Source organism: Myxine glutinosa, chromosome 11 (assembly GCF_964187855.1).
Source record: "Myxine glutinosa chromosome 11, kmMyxGlut1.1, whole genome shotgun sequence".
Classification (NCBI taxonomy): domain Eukaryota; kingdom Metazoa; phylum Chordata; class Myxini; order Myxiniformes; family Myxinidae; genus Myxine; species Myxine glutinosa.
In genome coordinates this window covers 106419072-106440948 of record NC_136271.1, presented here as the reverse complement: position 1 = coordinate 106440948, position 21877 = coordinate 106419072, and the positions used below count along the sequence as shown (strand labels likewise).

Genomic DNA, 21877 nt, shown 5'->3' with positions numbered 1-21877 from the left:
GGGGTGACAGAGCCAGGAGGGGCCTTCCCCAGTTAGTTAGGTTAGGGTGAGGAGCAGGTAAGCTCGGGAGGCAACTGCAGTGGTGGAGGTGTGCAGGTGGGTAGACCTGCTGGGAGAGCTACACGTCACGGCCCAGAAATTGTGCAAGGGCACCGGGAGATGAATCGGGGGAGTGAGACCCCAAATTGAGAAGCACCACAGTTTGGTCAATGGGAATTGGTTTTTAGAACCCATAGAGTAAGTTGGCCAATGGATTGGCAGGGAAAGACCCCGGGTAGTGTAAAGTGTGTTAAAGTCATTTAGAGGATAGTTAGGATTGGAGTCTCCTCGCACCATCTGCATCCACTCACCTGAGATGAGGTAACTCCACACCATGCCATGTTTTATTATTTTTCATTAATGCAAATGTTTTGGATTGTGAGACGCATCATGACGTGGGTGTGACATTGTGCGTAATTCCATCTCTCCCTCCTTATGAGGATTGATGACGAATTGGGTGATGGCAAATTTTGGATAGTGGGGGAGTGAAGACGAATTTGGTATAAGGGAAATGTGGGGAGACGGGACAGTAGCGACGGATTGGTAATGTGTAGATTTTGTACATATGGGGTAAGGGCAAGGGTAGTGTAGGTGACAGGGGGGTGACGTACGGTAGGGACGAGCTTTCTCACTTCACCCTCCGTACGCATTTCGCCTTGCATTGCCTTATTGATGTGTACCCTTGTGACCTTACCACTCGCTCATTTGTCTCTTTTGTCTCCCACATGACCTGTGCGCCATTGGGCGCCGAGGGGAGCGTGCGTGAGTCGGCCATTGTGCGCCCGGCACTCTCAGAACCAGCTGTCTGCATCGATGCACCACATTATGGACCACATGTCTGTGGCCGAGCACCACTTATGGACCCCATGGGTTGGGGCATGGCCCCTCTGCTGGAACCGGCCATGAGGGCCCGAAATCTTGCTGGCGGACCTTGGCCACAGGGCACCGATGCCCCACAGGTGAACCACACGTAGTCGGCCCTGTGGGCCATAAATAAAGAAAATAAAATGGACACGTTGGGCACACTTTATTGCAAATAGGCCGCCAGTAAGAAAATGAAAGAAAGACAACATCTGGAAGAACAAATAATAATAACCAGCAGAGGGAGCCGAAGAGCAAGAGATCACCTGCAGGGTTAGGGGTTGTTGGTTTTATTTTCTTGAACAATGGTGACTGCACCGATTGGTGCTTGGGTGTGTATTGGTGCGTTTTTGGGTGCTTTAATGGTGCGCCGATGCAGAGCAGACTGTCTCCCCCCCAGAAAGAACAATTACAGGTCCTGGGTTAGTTTTGTAAATAAAAATAGCGTCATTGTAAATAATGCTCCCCACCGTCAGTGTATAGTTTGAAGACAATTCCGCAATTCGGTTAACTGTGGGCGTAAGTCTGTTAGGCAGGGTGCAATGGAGCAGCGGGACACATTTATTTATGTTTTAAAACTGTCGCACTCAGGGTCAGGTTAAAAGTAGAGGGAACTACACCTACGTGTCACACTAAATAAAAAGTTGTAGGCCCGGGACGTGCCTAAGAGGAGGAGGGTGCAGTGTTGCGGATATGAGGACTGTATATTTTTTTGATTGTGTGAATTATTATTATTGGTTATTCTGCGCCTCCTGCCTCCGGAGCTGTGTAAAGGTCAAAGGGCATCCCATAATTAGTCCATAAAGCATCCACACCACAGCCAATCATAGAATACCCCTGTTCAATAGTTATATCTTATTCTGTGTTTTAGGGTAAGGCTGTGTCTCCCATTAATAGAAGTACTCCATTGCACCAAGTGAAAGAGATAGATTCCCTTCATTCCCATTCCCAAAACCTCCATTCCCCCTTTTCATCGATTAGAAACTACCTCCGCTCCAATTACCGCCATTGACCACGAGGCAGGGTCGGAGAAGAAAGGCGTGTCTCCACCTCGTCATAGAGGGGAGGAGTGAGCCAGCCCCACTCGACCAACCATGAGCCAGGGGTTTGGCTAGAGAGGGCGGAGGAAGAGCGATCGGGGAGGTTCGCAAAGGTTGAGGGGCGGGGCCTATATAACCCGCAGCGCGACGCTCCCCAAGCAGTCGAGCTTTGAAGAAGAAAGAGAGGAGTACTGAGCATTGAGATGAGAAGAGGCTGCGCTTTTAAAGAGAGGCGCTGAGAGGAGGGAATGGGCAGGGCGTGTCCAAAAGGAGATGAGCTTTTACCGGCAGACAAAAGGGAGCCCAAGCCGTTGAGAAGAGAGAGGGTCCAAGAAGCAGAGCTGAGTTGTGTGGTTTTGGTCGTCAGTGGTTGCGTTGTGGTGGTCAGTGGTTGTGTTGGTTGCGTTGAGTTGTCGGTGGTGAGGAGTGATTGGACCAAGAGAACATAGAGAACATCCAAGGAGAGGACATCCCAGAAAGCACAAAGCCTGTTGTAATCCTGGAAAAGCACGTGACGTCCACAGCAGCAGCAGCAGCGGCGGCCACAGCAGCAACAACACTCACCAGCCGCTTGGGGCCTGGACGGCGGTTTTGAGCAGGGCCGCGAAGGAACGGCGGCTGCTAAATGCGCCGATCGTGCTGCACAATACAACTCCAAGCCATCCTCTGCTTCCAGCCAATTCCTGTCATCATTCCCCGTGTGAGTCTGTCTTTTGTTTGTTCTGTCCCTGGGTTAATTAAGACTGTAGGTAAGCTAGCGTTGCACTGTGTATCTAATCTCGTCTGTAAATAAACGTGACTGCTTTCTTTTTGCTTGTGTGTATAATAAATCCAATTACTCTTCTGTCCGTCTTCTCGTCTTATTCCTTTTCCTCTTTGCATTCGGTCGTTTTAGAGTTTTCCAGATTGGGCAGCTGCGGTGCGATACGGCCAAAGTTGGGGGTGAATCGGGTGAGTTGGGGAAGAATCGGGGGAACTGTTAGGTCGTGGTCATACCAACCGCTCGGTCAAAAATAACATCTTAACCGCGACAGTAACAATTTATTTATATATATATATATATATAAATATATATATATATATATATATATATATATATATATATATATATATATATATATATATATATATATATATATATATATATATATATATATATATATATATATATGTGTGTGTTTTCACATATATATATATATATATATATATATATATATATATATATATATATATATATATATATATATATAGATATGTGTTTTCACATATATATATATATATATATATATATTATATTATAATGATCTTTTGACTTATGAAGGAAAAGATGATTTGCAGGTTGACAAAGAATGTGGTTGTCATAGCTACCGAGTGATTTCCCTGAGGCAACAAAGTTCCGCCTGCAACAAATTGAACTTCTGAGTTTTAAATCTTGACAAAACTATGTATGGGTTTTTAAGTATGACAAATTGCGAATAAATACCTATTTATTAAATAAGAACTTTTCTTATTTAATTGCATGCCTGTTTTGAAGTTTTAACATGACTTATTAAAACTCATGTTACTAGTTTGTTAATTTGCAATATTGTATAATAACGCTTGCATCAAACAATAAATGAATTGCAGATAAAACCACAGAATGGTAAATCATTTGGTATAGTTTTAATAATAAAGGCACTGTAATTATTTAATTAGGACTAAGGATAATATTGTTTTTAAAATGTGCTTTGAAATAAAGTAAGTGGTCTTTGTTCTTGTCGTGTCGAAAATGAGTAAAAGATATATCCACTTCGCTGAGAATGACCTTCAAATGTTCTTGAAGTCTTCATACAGGATTAGAGAGAAGGTGGCTCCGAGATGTCTCGCAGGAGACAATGGAAAAACAGAAAACCGCATGAAAGAATTTGAAATGCAAACCTGCTCTCAGCGGGGAGCACCCTCATCTCAATATTTCACTCGACCAATCACATTGTATCCCCCGATCCTTGCTCCCTCCCACCCAACTTTGCCCAATCAATCCAACTGCTCTCCTCCCCTCTCTTCGCTCCTCCCCCCTCCACTTGCTCCTCCCACTTGAAATTGTATAAGAATCAGGACGGATGTCCAGTTAGCAGGATTAGCACTGGAATTGTAAGATGTTGTAATGTTGTACTTTGGGATTTTCACTAGGTTTGTAATGCTGTACTTCGGATGTTTTGCTTGGCTGGTCGATTCTGTATGTTTACACTGTATGTTAACTGTATTTTAGGCATGCTGGAGTTTGGTATGACATTCCTTTGTGCATCTCCACTGTACCAGGATTTCACTTGGGACCTTCTGTGATGTTGACTGTATACTGTGCATGCTCCTGTATCCTTATGATGTTTTCTTTGTGCATCCCTACTGTACCAGGATTTCACTTGGGACCTTCTGTGAATCTTGCAATGTAATTTGCGAATTGTGATATGGTTTGATAAAGGTTATTGTTTCTTGCTGTGTATTTCCTTGTAGACAGAAAGTGTTGTCCTCCTCAGGAAGTAAAATTTGCGACTCTCTTCTGACATTGAATTTTTGGTTCATCTATTACATACTACTGTAGGAAAATATCCCCAACAGTATTCATTGGCAAACTTTAGTCTTGCCCTGATGTTCTTTCTGGACAGCTAAGGTTTCCTCCTGGCACACCTCCCATGTAGATCAAATTTGTGCAGCCTCTTTCTAATGGTAGACTCGTGCACTTTGACATCAACAGTGGCAAGAGCTACCTGTAGGTCCCGTGATGACATTCTGGGGTTCTTAGAGACTTCTTTAAGCATCTTGCGGTCTGCTCTCGGGCTGAACCTGCTGGGGCGGCCTGGCCTGAACAAGTTGGCAGTTGTTTGGAATCTTCTCCACTTGTAGATCTTCCGGACAGTCGAATGATTGATTTCAAATTGTTTGGAGATCTTTTTAAATCCCTTCCCAGATTCGTAGGCATCTATAACCTTCTTTCTGAAGGCCTCAGAGAGCTCTTTTGATCTAGGCATGGTGACGCCGCACACTTCAACAACAAAGAGCAAACCAAACTAAATGTCTGAGGTTTAAATAAGACAGGTTCCTCCAAGATCCTCTCTAACGATGCTCTAATCATTTGCACCTGAGCTGGTGCACCTGATTCTAATTTTAGGTATTTGAAGTAGTGATAAATGTAGGGGTGTACTTACTTTTTCCACATGCAAAATTTGCATTTATGTTTATTTAAGTTATACAATGGACTACAAAATGTAAATGTTTCATGATATTTGTTATATTATATCACCTTTATCAATATTGTTGAAATGAAGATCAAATAGCTGTACAGTAATACCCCGGCCGACGTCATTAATTGGTTCCATAAGCCGTGACGTAACTCGGTTTTTGACGTAAACCGGGCGTAATGTCTTAAAAATGCCTTAAAATGAAGACAAACACCGTAATTCGTAAAACTAGAGTAAATAACTGGAGGAGGCTGCGGCTTCGCCCTGAATCTTTTCCGCTCCCCGTCGGGAGTCCCTCCGTTGTTTTCTATCGGTCGGGCCATTCCACATACTCATGCACCCAACCAAACACTTCTTGCTACTCCCTGCACCACAGATGTCAATTTCCAAACAATTTACCTTCTCCCTCGACCTAACTTTAAACTACCCTCCCCGGGTATTCGTGAAGGGGGGTCCATCCTCCCCCATCCACTCCTTCGCACCATGCACTCCACACCACTCATTCCACACCACTCACTCCACACACCATTTATTCCCACACACCAAGTATTCTCTCCATTTATCCACTTGCACCCCATGCAAGTCAATCACTCAACACCATTACACATGTCCTCAATACACCACTCATACACTTTCTCCGGTCATCCCAGACCATTGCCTCATTTCACCAAGTTCAACGATAACCAGATTCTCACACACAACCATTCTCGACCAATGCCTCATTTCACCAAGCCCAAGAGGCACCCACAATTACACACACACAGCATCATCTAACTAACTACTTCCCTCTAATACTTGTGCTTTCCCTGTCTTCCCTTATACTAAGCACGTCCCTCGTCATTAACATAAAACGTTAAAACATCCAATTGTTTAAATTGTTTAATTTTTTTCACGTCCGTAGGAGTGATGTAAAGTCGCACATAATGACGTTCACTGAACTGAAATTTACTCTAGAAGAGTGGCGTAAAGTCGGATTTGACGTAGGTCGAAATGGCGTAAAACGGGGTTTGACTATGTTGAAATAGACAAAACTTTACATGTGGTGTACTTACTTTTTCAAGTGACTGTGTGGATATATATATATATATATATATATATATATATATATATATATATATATATATATATATATATATATATATATATATGTATATGTATATATATATATGTATATACACATGAATATACCAAAAACAAACAACATGCATTTTAAGGCCATTTTCCCTGCAAGAGCGGGGGTTAGCCTTGCGGTCCCCATGACAAACTTCTCCATTTTGCCCTATTTTCTGCATCTCTCCTTGTTAACCCCCTTGGCCGCATTTCTTCTTCCACCATCTTTAGCCAAGTCTTTCTCGGTCTTCCCCGTCCTCTACTTCCTTCTACATTCATTTCCATCACTCTTCTCAACCAGTCACTTTCATCCTTCCTCAACACATGACCAAACCATCTCAACCTGTTCCTCTTTACAGCATCAATCACAGGCTCTATTCCCATCATCTTTCGCAATTCATCATTTGTCTTCCTCTCTCTCAACGACACTCCGCACATCCACCGAACCATTCGCATTTCCACCCTTTCCAGCGTTCGTTGCTGCTCTACATTCATGACCCATGTCTCGCTCCCATAAATCATAACACTTCTCACACATGCAGCATTCACCTTTCCCTTCAGCTTCAACGACACTCCCCTCCTCATCAGCATGCCACTCAGTTCCCGAAACTTCTTCCATGCACATCTCACTCCAGCAACCGTTGCCGAATCTGATCCACCTTCTCCATTCAGCATGTCTCTGAGGTAGCAAAATGTTTTCACACCTTCCAGCTTCACACCGTCTACAAGATCCAACTCAACATTTCCTCCATCTGCAGCTCCCTCTGTGCACACCTTATATTTGAATGTAGCTGCCACACTGGTTAATGACCCTCTCAGACCACTACATTTTTGATGAACCCACTCAGCGCACATTGCACATTGAATGGAGTTCACTCCGACACCCTTCCTGCACACAGCACATGGCCACTTCCCAGTTCTTTCCACCTCACCACATGCTTTACCACTTGCCATCACCTTCGTCTTTCCTATATTCACCTTCAGACCTTTTGTCTCCATACATTCCTTCCACTTGTTCATCTTTTCCTTCAGTTCATTCATACTTTCCGCAATCAACACCAGATCATCTGCATACAACAACTCCCACGGTAAACCCTCCTTTACGGTCTGAGCCAGCACCTCCATCACAGCTACAAATAGTAGTGGACTTAGTACCGACCCCTGATGCACTCCCACCTTCACCTCAAACTCACCACTGTTCCCGTCCTTTGTCCTTACAGCTGTGCGTGCTCTTTTGTACATTGCCACCATAACTCTGATCAACCATTCCTCCACTTCTAACTTCCTCAATGCCTATGTCAATACTTCGCGTGGAACCCTATCGAATGCTTTCTCCAGTTCAACAAACCCAAGAAACAACTTCTTCCTCTTCTCCATGTACTTCTCCTGCAACTGCCTCACAATAAAGAGCGCGTCTGTCGTTCCTCTTCCTGGCATTAATCCAAACTGCATTTCGTCGATCTTCACCTTCTTCCTTATCCTCCTCTCCAACACCCTTTCCAATACCTTCATTCCATGCTCCAATAACTTTATCGCTCGGTACGAGCCACACTCCAGAGGGTCACCTTTCCCCTTGTATAGAGGGACGAGGGTACTCAGTTCCCAATCCACTGGAATGCGACCTTCTTTCACCACCAGATTACAGATCTCTGCCATTCTCTTCACACCCCAACTTCCTGCTGCCTTCAACATATCTCCCACAACTCCCGTCGGCCCTCCCGCTTTTCTACTCTTCATTGCTTTTATCGCTTCCTCAACTTCCTTCTCAGTTATCTTCTCTGCCGGTCCTAAAACTGGGTTACTCTCTATGTTGCCATCCCATTCATTCTCTGTATTCAACAGCATTTCCATATATCTTTTCCATCTTCCTTTAATTCCATCTGGGTCCACAACGATTTGTCCCACTTCATCCTTCAAGCAACTCACCCCCATCACATCACACCTCTCTTTCGCTATCTGCTTTGCAATCCTGAATACCGCTCTCTGACCCTCTTCCAAATCCAAGCGTTCTCCAAACATTTTCTTCCATGTCTCCTGCGCCTTTGCTACCTCTTTCTTTGCAGCCTCCTCTTTCTTTGCTGCCTTATAACTTTCATGCTCTGCTTTTTCTGCTCCCGTACACTTCGCCTTCTGCCACTCCTTGAACTTCTTCCTCTTCTCGTTAAGCCTCTTTCCAACTTCATCATCCCACCACCATGTTTCTGAGTGCCTCGGTGGTCCTTTTGTCCATCCACATACCTCACCAACGGCTCCCAACAGACTATCTTTCATTGACATCCAACCACGTTCAAGCTCAACCACATCATCCTCTACCCGACTCAGCCTCTCTTTTAATGCCTCCCTTACTGTCACCTCTTTCAACCTCCACACCTTCATTCTCGGTTGGTACTTCATCCGCCGAGCTCTCCTCGCACCTTTCACCCTTATGTCGCAGACAACCAAGTGGTGCTGTGAAACAGCCTCCTCGCCCGGGATCACCTTTGTGTCCCGGAGGTGCCCCCTATCTCGCCTACGCACCATCAGGTAGTCAGCGGTTGTCGTCGACCCACCTGACGTGTATGTAACAAGCTTATCCCCTTTCTGGAACTGAGTATTACAAATCAACACATCAGCTCCATCGGCAAACTCCAAAATCCTTTCACCTTCTCCATTTCTCACACCATATCCGTAACCCCCATGAACTCCCTCAAAACCGTCCATACTCCTTCCCACATGTCCATTTAGGTCTCCTCCTACCACAACAACTTCCTCATCTTTCACGTTTTCCATCAGCTTGTCTATCGCACACCAGAACTTGTCCTTCTCTTCATCGCTCCGACCAACCTGCGGAGCATATCCCGAGATGACGTTCACCAAGAGCTTTCCAATCATCATTTTCACCATCATCAACCTATCACTCACTCTAGTCACACTCACCACACTGTCTACAAACTCCTCAGAAAACAGGACACCAACACCATTCACGCCCTCCGGGCACCCTTGCCACACAAACTTGTATTTCTGTCCCTGCTTACCCATCACCATTCTCACACCACTTCCTTTCCATCTCGTCTCTTGCACACAACATATGTCCACTCTTCTTCTGATCAATACTTCCACCACTTCTCCTGATCTCCCTGTCATTGTCCCTACATTCCATGTCCCAAACCTCAGAAACCGATCTCCACTTCGGGCTGTACCCTGCCCATATGTAGTTGTAATTGTCATGGTTCTCTTTTTGAGGCAATGTTTTTATGGGCGGATGCCCTTCCTGACGCCAACCCTCTTAGTCGCCTCTTACGACACGCAGGGATACGGTGCACCTATTCTAACCAGGGTACACACCGGTCCAAGTCAATTCATGTAAAAGCACAAGTATGGCCGAGTTGTCCTCCCAAATACATTACACATACAAGCTCCTCCACAAGCTTGAGATCACCATTGATAACAAAGAAAAGGTTCGTTTACACTGCACGTTAAGTAGCTAAGATGGCCAGGCGTACAGAATGTAAACGCAACACTTTCGAAGGTGAGATCCTCAGTGAGCAGAAGCACTCGGAGCCCTCAAGCACGTCGTGCAAACGAGCCTCAGGAAGCAGGAAAGGAGGCCTCAAGCACGTCGTGCAAACGAGCCTCAGGGAGCAGGAAAGGAGGCCTCAAGCACGTCGTGCAGACGAGCCTCAGGAAGCAAGAAAGGAGGCCTCAAGCACGTCGTGCAAACGAGCCTCAGGGAGCAGGAAAGGAGGCCTCAAGCACGTCGTGCAGACGAGCCTCAGTAAGCAGGAAAGGAGGCCTGAATACACATGAATATATCAATAGATAAATAAATATTATAATAATAATTCTTATCATGGAATCTTTTCTTGATGGTTTTAGTGTTTATGCATTGATCGTGGAGAATATTGTATCAAGGGAGGTGCAAAGCACCCCTCCCTTTGTATGGGATGGTTTCTCCATGTGCAACTTTAACATGGGGACTGAAAATTCGTTTCTCGGCTTCTACTGGACGAAATCGGCTGCAAATTTCAGAAGTAATGTTATGAGGGGCAGGGGGTAAAGTTGGTTCGAGTCGAATTAGTTATTTCTTTAGTAAGCATTTAGCATCATACTACTGGCGTATTTATGTGAATGTAGGGCATGCCGAAATTTGTATAGGAAAGCTCGTCGTAATTCCCTCCATTTTGTGTGTGTGTCGAGCCTTGCCGACCCTCACACTGTTTGTACATCTTTGCTCTTCCCTTTGTAATCTGTCAAATCAATGTGTTTCCTTTGGCACTGCTCAGCCAACCCAGGCGGGCGAGGCAGAGCCCCACATGGAAAAGGCTTGGGTGCGGCTATATCGCTCTATCTTCACCCTCTGCCTTCCTCTCCGTGGACACGACTAGCTTTGGTCACCATTGCCTTTGGACATCACTGTGGCAGAGGCTGGCTTTAACTTCCTCTTGAACCGCCACAGAGGCTGGCTTTAACTTCCTCTTGAACCGCCACAGAGGCTGGCTTTAACTTCCTCTTGAACCGCCATAGAGGCTGGCCCTAACTTCCTCTTGAACCGCCACAGAGGCTGGCTTTAACTTCCTCTTGAACCGCCAAAAAGGCTGGCCCTAACTTCCTCTTGAACCACCACAGAGGCTGGCTTTAACTTCCTCTTGAACCGCCACAGAGGCTGGCTTTAACTTCCTCTTTAACCGCCACAGAGGCTGGCTTTACCTTCCTCTTGAACCGCCACAGAGGCTGGCCCTAACTTCCTCTTGAACCGCCACAGAGGCTGGCTTTAACTTCCTCTTGAACCGCCACAGAGGCTGGCTTTAACTTCCTATTGAACCGCCACAGAGGCTGGCCCTAACTTCCTCTTGAACCGCCACAGAGGCTGGCTTTAACTTCCTCTTGAACTGCCACAGAGGCTGGCGTTAACTTCCTCTTGAACTGCCACAGAGGCTGGCGTTAACTTCCTCTTGAACTGCCACAGAGGCTGACTTTAACTTCCACTTTGACCACCACAGAGGATACAACCGTGATTGACCACCGGATACAACTGCCGCGAGGTCTGGCTTGAAATCCCACTTGGAACTGCTGCGGAAGCTGGCTTTAATTGTCGTTGGGTCTGAGGTCGAGCATTCCTCCTTCCTTGGAATATGGATGTCAAGTGAGACCATCCATGTTGAATGCTCGCTAGCATAGGTTAAATACATGGCGGTTGCTAGAGCAAGAACACCTGGGCCACGTGTTCAGGGACCGAGACCGCAAGTCGCCGTACCTCTCTTCTCTCTTTTGTTTGCGTCCACTTCTATGGTCTTTACGTGTACCCTCTGGGTGATTTAGGTAGATAAGCTGTCTTGGTACATGGGCATTGTGTAATCAGGGTCAAACTCCAGGACCATCACAATATATTGTGCACAAGTATATGAAACCATATCATGAGGCCTTTTATAGAAAAAAAAAATTGTCCAGGGAAGATAATGGTCTTCATGCAATGGTCAGAAATAATGTGGGCAATTTCAGCTGTTATATGCTTGCATAAATTTGTTTTTCTAGCATACACGTATAATTAATTTATTTTTTGTACTTCCTTGTCTTTTGGTTTTATTAAATGATTGATAATATTGCATGGTTGCTTCAGAAATTTGATTTTTTTTGTTTTTTCTTCTCGTTGTGCATGTTGTTCAGTAGGCTGAAGCAATCTATAACATGATAGGATTCCCAGATTTCATACGTGATGAAGAAATGCTTGATAAAGTATTTGCTGAGGTGAGTGGTGTGGTTTTTCTTTCTTTTGACCATTCATCTGTTGTTCACATTTGACTACAGTGATTTTGAAAAAGTCTTCTTTTACTTGCAGTATGAAGTCTTAGATGAATTTTTTCAAAACTTTTTGAACTTTTACAACTTTTCCACTAAAGTAATGGCGAACCAGCTTCGTGATCCTCCTAGCCGAGACCAGTGAGTACCTCTTATTTTATGTCTTGTACATTGCTTTATGGTAGAAACAGCAGTCCAGTGTTTGTGACTCCTCCTCGCTGGAAGAGAAACAAGTTGAGTTGGACTATAAAAAAGAGCCAGTGGCTATTTATAGTGGATACTATGTGCGGAGTGTTGTAGTGCATCTGTGCTAATGTTAAGGGAAACTAGAGCGAAGCCGATGCCGCACAATTGCAAATCCCCATGCTTCCCACATAAAGCAAAGTTGAAATAATTCAAAAGGTTCCACCAGGAATGACACAATGTCAAATTTAGAGTTCAATTTTTTTTCCCCGTGTTTGACTCCTGTAACTGAATATGAATGAATGAATGAATGAATGATCGGTTTTTTTTAAGGCCATTTTTCCCCGCTAGAGCGGGGGTTAGCCTTGCGGGCCCCATGGCGATCATGGTTCCCTGTTTGAGGCAATGTTTTTATGGCCGGATGCCCTTCCTGACGCCAACCCTTAATCGCCTCTTACGATGCGCAGGGATACGGTGTACCTATTCTAAATCGGGGTACCCACCGGGATCATTCATCCCAGCAAGCTGATACTCAATTTGCCAACGTCGGAAGGATGACAGGCTGAGTCAACCCCCCTGGCGTTAATTCAGCGGTCAACCCGGATTCGAACTCTGCGGCAGAGTACCCTAACCAACACCAGGCTCCTTTTGACTCCTGTAACTCCAAGTCCCAAACCCCTTGGACATGAACCCGGGTTCAAATAAAAAAAATCGTTACATATTTCATGTGTCCCCCAATGTTGATTGCATATACAAAGTTTAATTTTAAAAAAATGTATGAATATGTGCCTGTAATTGCATTTTTTCATACTTAACCTTTTGCCCTGCCCCATGGGGCAGGGCCATAAATGCTTGAGTTCTTGCACCTTTGTGCCCTGTGGTGATCATAACTACCAAGTTTGGTGAATTTCTGCCCAACCGTTCAGAAGGAGATAGATAGCTTGACGGATGGACGGACAGACAGACAAACCCAATTACAATAGCCCCCCAATTTTTTTCAAAAAGTGTGGGGATAAATAGTTATACTTTGAATGGGGAACATTTACTCGTCTCCATACCAAAGTAGTTTCATCTCACCCGCTCCTCCCCTTTTGTGGTTTTAACCTCTCTCCTGTCAAAACGGTGCAATGTACTCTTTCCATTTATTGAGTAGTTCAACATGATGTTGCAGAAGTAGCACACTTACCTTTTAACTGTTTGGTATGGGTTCGCTGTCACAATTGGACCTGATCCGACTGGAAACCGTCACCTTAGTGCGTTGCTGGCACGGTGAGGCCTCATTGAGAACGCTGTTCCTAGGATGGATGTTAAACTGGGAATTCCGTCTCGCAGTATAGGTAATAAGGATCCCACGGTGTCTTTAGCGAAGAGTTGGTGAGTTATCTTCGGTATCCGACAGGGGGCACTGCATCAGTGGCATGGCTGAAATAACAACAATGATGCAAATCTGCAGCCATACACTGCATACACGAACGAGAAAGAGCAATCAGAGATTGCAGACCCTCACCAGGACTTGTTTGTGTGATTTTATGTGGTATATTTTGTGTGCTGGTGTGTTTTGTGTTAGTGTGGTGTGTAGACTATGCATCGACGACATAGGTTTATGTTCATTTCGAGATGTAATACTACTCTCCTTCCAATAATGAAATAGTCTCTCCTGCTGGAATATATTAATGAAGTTGTTTTGTTATGTCTGCCATGAGAGGGGCAGATTTTGTTTTTTTAATACGCGGTCTAGGCTCGTGGAAGAGCTAGAACGTAGAACAGATCACAACACAATGTGACAAAGGGAACAGCAGGAGCATGGAGAAAAGCCAATACCAGGGCAGAGGGAGAAAGTCGACGGAGACAGGCAACCAGGCGATGTAGGTAATGATGAGTGGTGTCTTTGCCTGTTTGCCGGTCCGTGCTGTGGCTTGGGACCTGCTCAGGTGGAACGCCATTACAATATACCCAGTCGTACCAGTATCCTTTGATAAAAGACCTCACCTGGTTCATCCCATTGTGTGTGAAAACGATTGTGTTCTCATGGCTTAGATTTTATCTTGTATAAAATGTTTTTCATTCGTGTTATTCCCATTATTTATTTATTTATTTGTTTGTTTGTTTGCTTGCATTCGCGTCCGTCTGTCTTTTTGTCAGGTTCACAATGCTTTTTCGTTCAAAAATTTTGGAGATTAGCAACACTATACATTTTTGGAATGTTCAGAGCATGAGGAATCCAAAAATTAATGTTGGCATTTGCGTAGACACCTTTGCGAAAATGACACTCAGGACAGTGATGAAGATCTGTAAAAGCATATTCCTGAACGGTATAGACCTAGTAGATCCTGTGTATAGGACTTATAGTTCAATCTGATACTAACAAGGCTGCTTTCTTGCTTTATAAACCCATACCTATAACTTCAAAGGACTTGCAATATCATGTATTATGTAATACAGTTATTTATTATTTTTTTTTGTATTTTTTTTTTTTGTATACTGAATCGAGGCTCGTGAAAGAGCTAACATTTATTTCACAAACAAATCAACCAACCAAACAAACAAAATATACAAAAAGAGGGAGCGGAAGACAAGATGGGGAGAGAAGGGGAAGCACACAACCACAACATTTGAGAGCAGGGAGAAGTGTGGGAGGGAGAGGGCTTGGGGGCAGGAGGCGTGGGAAGGGGAGGGGGGGGGGGGGGGAGAGGTATAAAACACAAGGAGACCGAAATTAGTGGGGGTAGAAAACATCAAGGTTTTCGATGGGGGAGGATAAGAGATGGTGGTGAACAGCTGTTTTAAAGACCTGGAGGGTGGAGTGGGATTGAAGAGAGTGAGGGAGTTTGTTCCAGAGGGGGGAGAAAAGAGGAATGAAGGAGTGAAGGTGAGCAGAAAGTCTTGATTTTGGCAGTTTAACCATAAGAGGGTTGCAGGCAGATCTTGTGCAACTTGTAGGAATATTTGGGGGACAGAGCCCAGAGAGGGCTGGGGGGGAAAGGCCAGAGAGGAGTCGGTAGAAGACGGAAAGACCACCAACCTGCCTGCGGTGAGTGAGTGAAAGGCGCTTGGAGTTAGCTTCATCGCGGGAGATTCCAATGATTCTGAACGCTTTGGTTTCAACAGCGTGAAGACGGGCTAGGTGTGAGGCAGGAGCACCAGACCAGAGGGGAGAGCAGTATTCCATAGAGCTGCGGATGAAAGCCTTGTATGTGGTGAGGAGCTCAGGTGTGCCAAGGAAGGACTTCGCACGACGGACGATGCCCAGTCGGCGACTGGCTTTGGAGGCCAGATTTGAAATGTGGTTTTCCCAGGAAAGATCATGGCAAATAGTGAGACCCAAAAGCTTGAGTGACAGAACTTCTTGGAGAGGATTATTCAGAAAGTGGATGGGAGGGTTTTCCAGTCGGTCTTTTCGGAGAGACATCGTAAGAGTGTGAGATTTATCAGGATTGAAAGACATGTTCCATTTGTTTGCCCAGTCTGTGATTTTGTCCAGGTCTGCAGAGAGTGAGGAGGCTGCAGACTGCCGATCTGAGGGATGAGGAATGGAGCGACAGAGAGTAGAGTCGTCAGCAAAGAGATAGAGAGGATTTTCAAGAGAGTCAGAGAGATCATTGATGAAGACCAGAAAAAGCACAGGGCCCAGAACACTACCTTGGGGAACTCCAGCCTGAACAGGAAGAGGAGATGAGAGAAACCCATTCAGGGCCACACGTTGACTATGACCAGAGAGGAAGTCCGCCAGCCATGCGTGGAGATTTCCATGGATACCAAAGGAGGAGAGTTTGGTGAGCAGAGCAGGGTGCCAGACCGTATCGAAGGCATGTGAAATGTCAAGGGAGACGGCTCTAATTTCCTGTTTGGCGTTGAGGACCTCCATCGATTGTTGAGAAAGCAGAAGCAGCATGTCCAGAGTAGAGTGACCAGGTCTAAAACCAAATTGATGATCAGAGATCAAGCCATTGGAGAAGAGGAAAGATTTCATATCTGAAGCAATGATGGATTCCATGACTTTGCTGATATAATTGGGAGAAGGCTGATTGGTCTGTAGTTGCTGGGATCTGTTTTTGCACCTTTTTTGTGCAAAGCGGTGATGTTGGCTGATTTCCAAGCAGATGGCAGATGACCTTGAGCAAAAGAGAGGGTGAAGAGAACAGAAAGAGGGAGTGAAAGAGCGGAAGCACATGATTTTAGGACCCGTGGGCTGATGCCGTCAGGACCAGTTGCAGAATCAGAGTCGAGGGTTGACAGAAACTTTTCCACCTTGTCAGGAGGAAAGGACACAGAGTCCAGGAGCAGCTGGGTACGACTGGGTACGGTGGGTACAGAGAGGGATGGGTTTGGGACACAAGATTTAGAGGCAAACACAGAGTTGAGGCATTCAGCTTTTTCACGTGCGGAGTCAGCCGTTAAGCCGTTTGAGGTGAGGGAGGGGATGGAGGGGGAACAAACACCAGAAACAGATTTGACCAGACGCCACCAGGATTTGGAAGAGGGAGACAGATAAGAGAGTTCGGTCTTGAGAACGGTGAGATATTGTTTCCTGGCTCTCCTGAGGGTGGACACACACTTGTTTCGGGCTTTGTGAAAGGAAATGAGATTTCCTTCCGTTGGATTTGCTTTCCAGGAGACGAAAGCAAGTTGTTTCAGGGCAACAGCCTCACCACAAGATTCCGTGTACCATGGACGGGAGGAAGGGTATGACAACTGAAGACGAGATGGGATAAATCTGTGCATGAGAGAGAGCAGTTTACTTTGAAAGAATTCCCAGGATGAGTTGATGTCAGAGGCGGTAGAGATGGGAGACCAGTCCAGATGATTGATGGCTGCTTGAAGACCGTGCCAGTTGGCCTGAGTGAAATGCCGAACTCGTCGACGCTGAGGAGGCTCTCTGAGAATGGTCAGAGAGATGTCCACTTTGACAAGCACATGATCAGATGAGCCGATTGGAGCAGAAGAAGAGCAGCAGACATTTTCAGGGAAGTTTGTCATAACCAAATCCAGAAGAGAAGATGCTCCGTTGACTGAGATCCGGGTCGGGAAATTGACAGATTGTGTCAGTCCCAGTGAGTCGCAGAAGTCCTTTGCTGAAGAGCCATGGCTGGTGAGAGAGGTACCCACACCCAGCCAACTGGCATGGTGACAATTGAAATCACCACATATGAGGAAGAGAGAGTTGGGATGGGTAGATAGAAGTTGGTCCATATTATCAGACAGCGAGATGTAGATGGAGTCATCGCTGTTTGGTGGACGGTACAACACACATATGAACAAAAGGTGGGAGCGAAGGGGAAGCCGTAGCCAAAGGTATTCCTGGGGGTGAGGTGGAGGGAGGGCGAGTGAGGAAGAGAGTTTTTTATAAAGATAGCAACCCCACCTCCAGGACGAGGCTCAGGTCTATCATACCGGAGGAGGGAGTAACCTGGGAGAGATACCAAGGCATCAGAGACATCATGAAGGAGGAAAGTTTCTGTTAAGCAGATCACATCTGGTTTGTCAGAAGCAACCTGTATGGAGAGATCAGTCAAGTTTGAGCGAAGGCCCCGGATGTTTGAGGTCCATACCGTTAATGAAGAGGAAGGGGGAGCATCGGGTCCAGAACAGGGGGGGAGGGGTAGGGTAAGATGTGGAAGAGGAGGAAGAGGTAGGGAGAGCTGTTGAAGGTGTGTCAGAGATTTCAGAATAGCTTGGAGAAAGGGAAGAATGGGGCGGACAAAAGGTTTGATGGAGATTGGGTGAGGCACAGTGAGGTGTTATTTGAGGAGGGGGAAGAGCGAGGCAGAAGGTTGGGGGAGATGAAGGTGAAAGTTGGAAGGGGGAAGAAGCAGGGAGGATGCTTTGAGGAGGAGGGGTGAGAGGGGAGTCTAGGAGGGGAGGAGCGAGGGAGAGTCTCAGAGGGGAGGGGTTTGGGGGGAGTTTAGGAGGGAGGGGAGGGAAGGGGCAAGGGGGGAGATTTGAAAGGGATGGGTGATGGGGAGGATTTGGAGGGGAGGGGTGAGATTGGATTTTGAAAAGTGTACGATTCATGGGAAACGAACATTTTTTGCAAAATGAGTTTGAGACCTTCGAGTCAAAAATACGTTTGAGGACACTGAAGGAGGGGTGGAGTTCTGGATAGTTTAGGGAATGTAGAAAGGAGGAACTGTAAGAGATGGTATTATATATATTTTTTGGAATGAATAGATTTGGTGAGCAAGACGAAAGCATCCTTTTGTAGGAAAAGAAGAAAAGGGTGTTATAATATATGAGAGAAAATAGTTGTTCAGGGAAGAGATTATACATTTCTAACCATGTGATCGCGTGATCGCGAACGAAGAACGAACGAACAAAAAAGAACAACAAATAAACGAATAAGACCTGGGAAGGAAATAATTTTTTGGGTTTTTTTTTTTTTTTGAGTAGAGATATTAAACAAGGAGGTATGGGGTGAAAGACTGGGACGAAACAGAGAAACGAAAATAATTGCAGCGCATTCGATGAATCGCTGAGAGAAAAACAAAACCACAAGGTCGGAGACGGTACGGTAGCCAAGCCTACGAGTACTAGGCCTCAGAATACTCGATACGCATTAACCGACGATTGTGTATACATGTACGAAAAATTTGCACCGAAAATTTTCCAAAAGATACGCTACAGGTACATACACAGAAAGATAGATACAGTCTCGACAAAAACACAATTGAGAAAGATCACTTAGCTTCGAAAGCGTGAGCGCATGGAACAGCTTCGAAAAGACGTGACCTCGCCGTGATCTCGCGAGATCCTCCAAATATAAAGACAATGGTTTTCAATCACCTTTGTTTGTTGCTTTTCTACCATCCTGAGCACTATTTTGAGGCCTTTATTGGATTCCTTGACCCAGAAAACATAGGATTAGCATATTTAATTACGTTTTTAGGTTGACTAGAAGCCGAGATAGCGCAAAATATGTATTTTATGGTGGCCATTTTGAAAATCCAAAATGGCGGCCATGCAGGTGTCTGTGCAAATGCCAACATTGATTTTCGGATTCTCCATGCTCGATGATTCCAAAAATGTAGGTTTGCTAATCTCCCAAAATTTTGAATGAAATTATATTTGTTAACATAGTGAACCTGACTATTTGTGCCTTTTCTGTAAATAAACCTGTTATTCTTTAGGAGCACATTTCATGTGGTGATCCGACCTTTGGAAACTGCGCATGTAAGAAACCATTTTGGCACGGTTTTGGGTAAATCCCTGAGGGAGTTTAAACTGGTAACATTTGCTTTTAAATGGCCGGTGGAATTAACAATTCCGATCGGGTCTCACGAGGGGCTACATCCTCTCGGGTCTCCCGTTTGATTTGGACTATCCTGTGTGGAATTAAATTGTAATATCCGCACCATAGACTGCTCAGCGTTAGAAGACCTGTCGACGCGACAGTATGTTTTAGATGCGAGAGGTCCGAGTTTGATTCCACAACAATTGCATACATGTTATGTTCGGTCAGATGACAGATTGGGTGAACCTCATTTGGTGTGAGTTTGGCAGGGCTGCGGTTTGAACTTGGGCCAAGATCCTAAGCCAACCATATTCGTATTTTCACCATTCTCATGTCTATTTGAACTTGAGTTGAATGTGCAATCTATTCATGTTTCATTTGAGAATGATGCAAGCTGCATACGTTGACATAACTATTTAATGTGACTCAAACATTGTACAGACGTGTATGTGTAAGGGATTTCATTCAAATCTCAGGCTAATTGGGGGGCGGGGGTAATATGACCCATTTTGGCTCCCCAGCATCTGACTGGTTTTGGGAAGCTGTTGACAAAATCTTTGTTTGACCTTGCGTAAACATTCTTTCCTCATGAGCAGCTCCCTGCCTGCCGAGCCTTTCTCCTTGCTACAATCTGTGAAACTGGCGAAATGTTTTTGAGTTCCTTGTCCTTTGAAGAAAAGTATATGAAGCAGAATACAAATTGTGATTCCTTGAGATGTTGTTGGTTGCTGGATGTGTGAGGACCAAAAGATGCTACTAGCTTATGCGCCCATATATCTACCATGCATGTTATCCTTATCCCTCAATAAACCCCTTGTACAGTGTCCGAGTTGAGGTACTTATTCCAGAACTGAAGGGATTAGGGAATCCACGACATATGTAAATATGTTTTGTGATGGCAATCCAGAGATAGTACACACGTACATGTATATTTTATTGTAATTGGCAAAAACAAAGTTTTCTTGTTCTGTTTGCAATTCATATCCATTTAGTTGGATAAGGTGTAAATTGCATTTTGTATTGAATCAATTTTTGTTTGTACAAAACAGATATGCTAGAAATGTTTCGACTTTGATGCTACAAAATTTGTAGATTGTTTTGAATTTATTTCTTTGTTTATTTAGACTGCTGATAACATGATTCCAGCAACTGTGGTTGGTTTATTTATTTATTTATTTTTGGGTGTACTTCGGATGGATGCTAAATTTCTAGTATTGTTTGAAATTAACTCCATTACCGAAGGTGGACAAAGGTTGTGTTTTCACCCCTGTCTGTTTATCTGTGAGCAGGATATCTCAAAAAGTTGTGGACGGATTCGGACGAAATTTGTCAGAGGTCGTGTATGTGATACAGACGAAATTATTAGATTTTGGTGAAGATCCGGATTCGGATCCGGCTAATATAATTTTTAAAGTGATTCTTCACCATTGGGAGATGGCCAAAAACCATACATAGCAGGATATCTGAAAAAGTTATGCATGGATTTGGACGAAACTTGGTGGAGAGGTTGTGGGTGTGACGAGGACTAATCGATTCGATTTTGGTGAAGATATGAATGTGTATTAGGATATGAGAATTATTTAATTTTCAGGTGATTCTTCACCATTGAGAGAGGGGGCTAAAACCGATACATAGCACGATATCTCAAAAGGTTAGGGATGGATTTGGACGAAACTTGGTGGATCGATTGGGTGTCTGACAAGGACAAATCGATTCGATTTTGGTGAAGATCTGAGTATGGATTCGGATACGATAATTATTTAATGTTTAAGTGATTCTTCACCATTGAGAGATCGGGCAAAAAGCGATATACAGTCATACCCCGTTTTACGCCATTTCGACCTACGTCAAATCCGACTTCACGCCACTCTTCTAGAGTAAATTTCAGTTCAGCGAACGTCATTATGTGCGACTTTACGTCACTCCTACGGACGTGAAAAAAATTAAACAATTTAAACAATTGGATGTTTTAACGATAGTTGATCGTTGTTTTAACGTTGATGTTTTAATGATCGAAACAATTTAAAATACAATAAAAAGCACATTAAAAATATTTTTACGTACAGTATACGTACGCGTAGCTGCTGGTTCTCATTCAAAACAAAGGCGACGCCATATGCATTTTGTCCTGTGCTGCGGTCGCGTGCTTGCTTTGCCTTTCGCTGGTATTTTTGTGATTTTTCCTTTACTGTGTAAAGGTTCCTTTACTGTGTAAAACAACCAATGTAACGTGGCAACGGCGAAACACGACGATGCCGGCTCAGACGTACAGTATACGTTTGTGTATATATATATATATATATATATATATATATAGGCAGGACCCAGTACCTCCAATGACGGGGGCTCGTAGTGCGAGAGGACTGGGGGGTGATAGTGGGAGATAGTGTCCGATGTAGAGGGATGGTAGCTCTACCATCCCTCAC

General features: G+C 44.6%; 1 protein-coding gene across 2 annotated transcripts in view; it reads left to right on the top strand.

Moving 5' to 3' along the window:
* ECE2 (endothelin converting enzyme 2) overlaps window positions 1-21877 on the top strand; it is a 96814-nt gene that overhangs the window by 51559 nt on the left and 23378 nt on the right. For both annotated transcript variants that reach the window (XM_078786970.1, XM_078786971.1), the window contains exons 13-14: window positions 11912-11989; window positions 12081-12181. In XM_078786970.1, the coding sequence (XP_078643096.1) occupies window positions 11912-11989; window positions 12081-12181 (179 nt within the window). The remainder of the gene's footprint in view (window positions 1-11911; window positions 11990-12080; window positions 12182-21877) is intronic.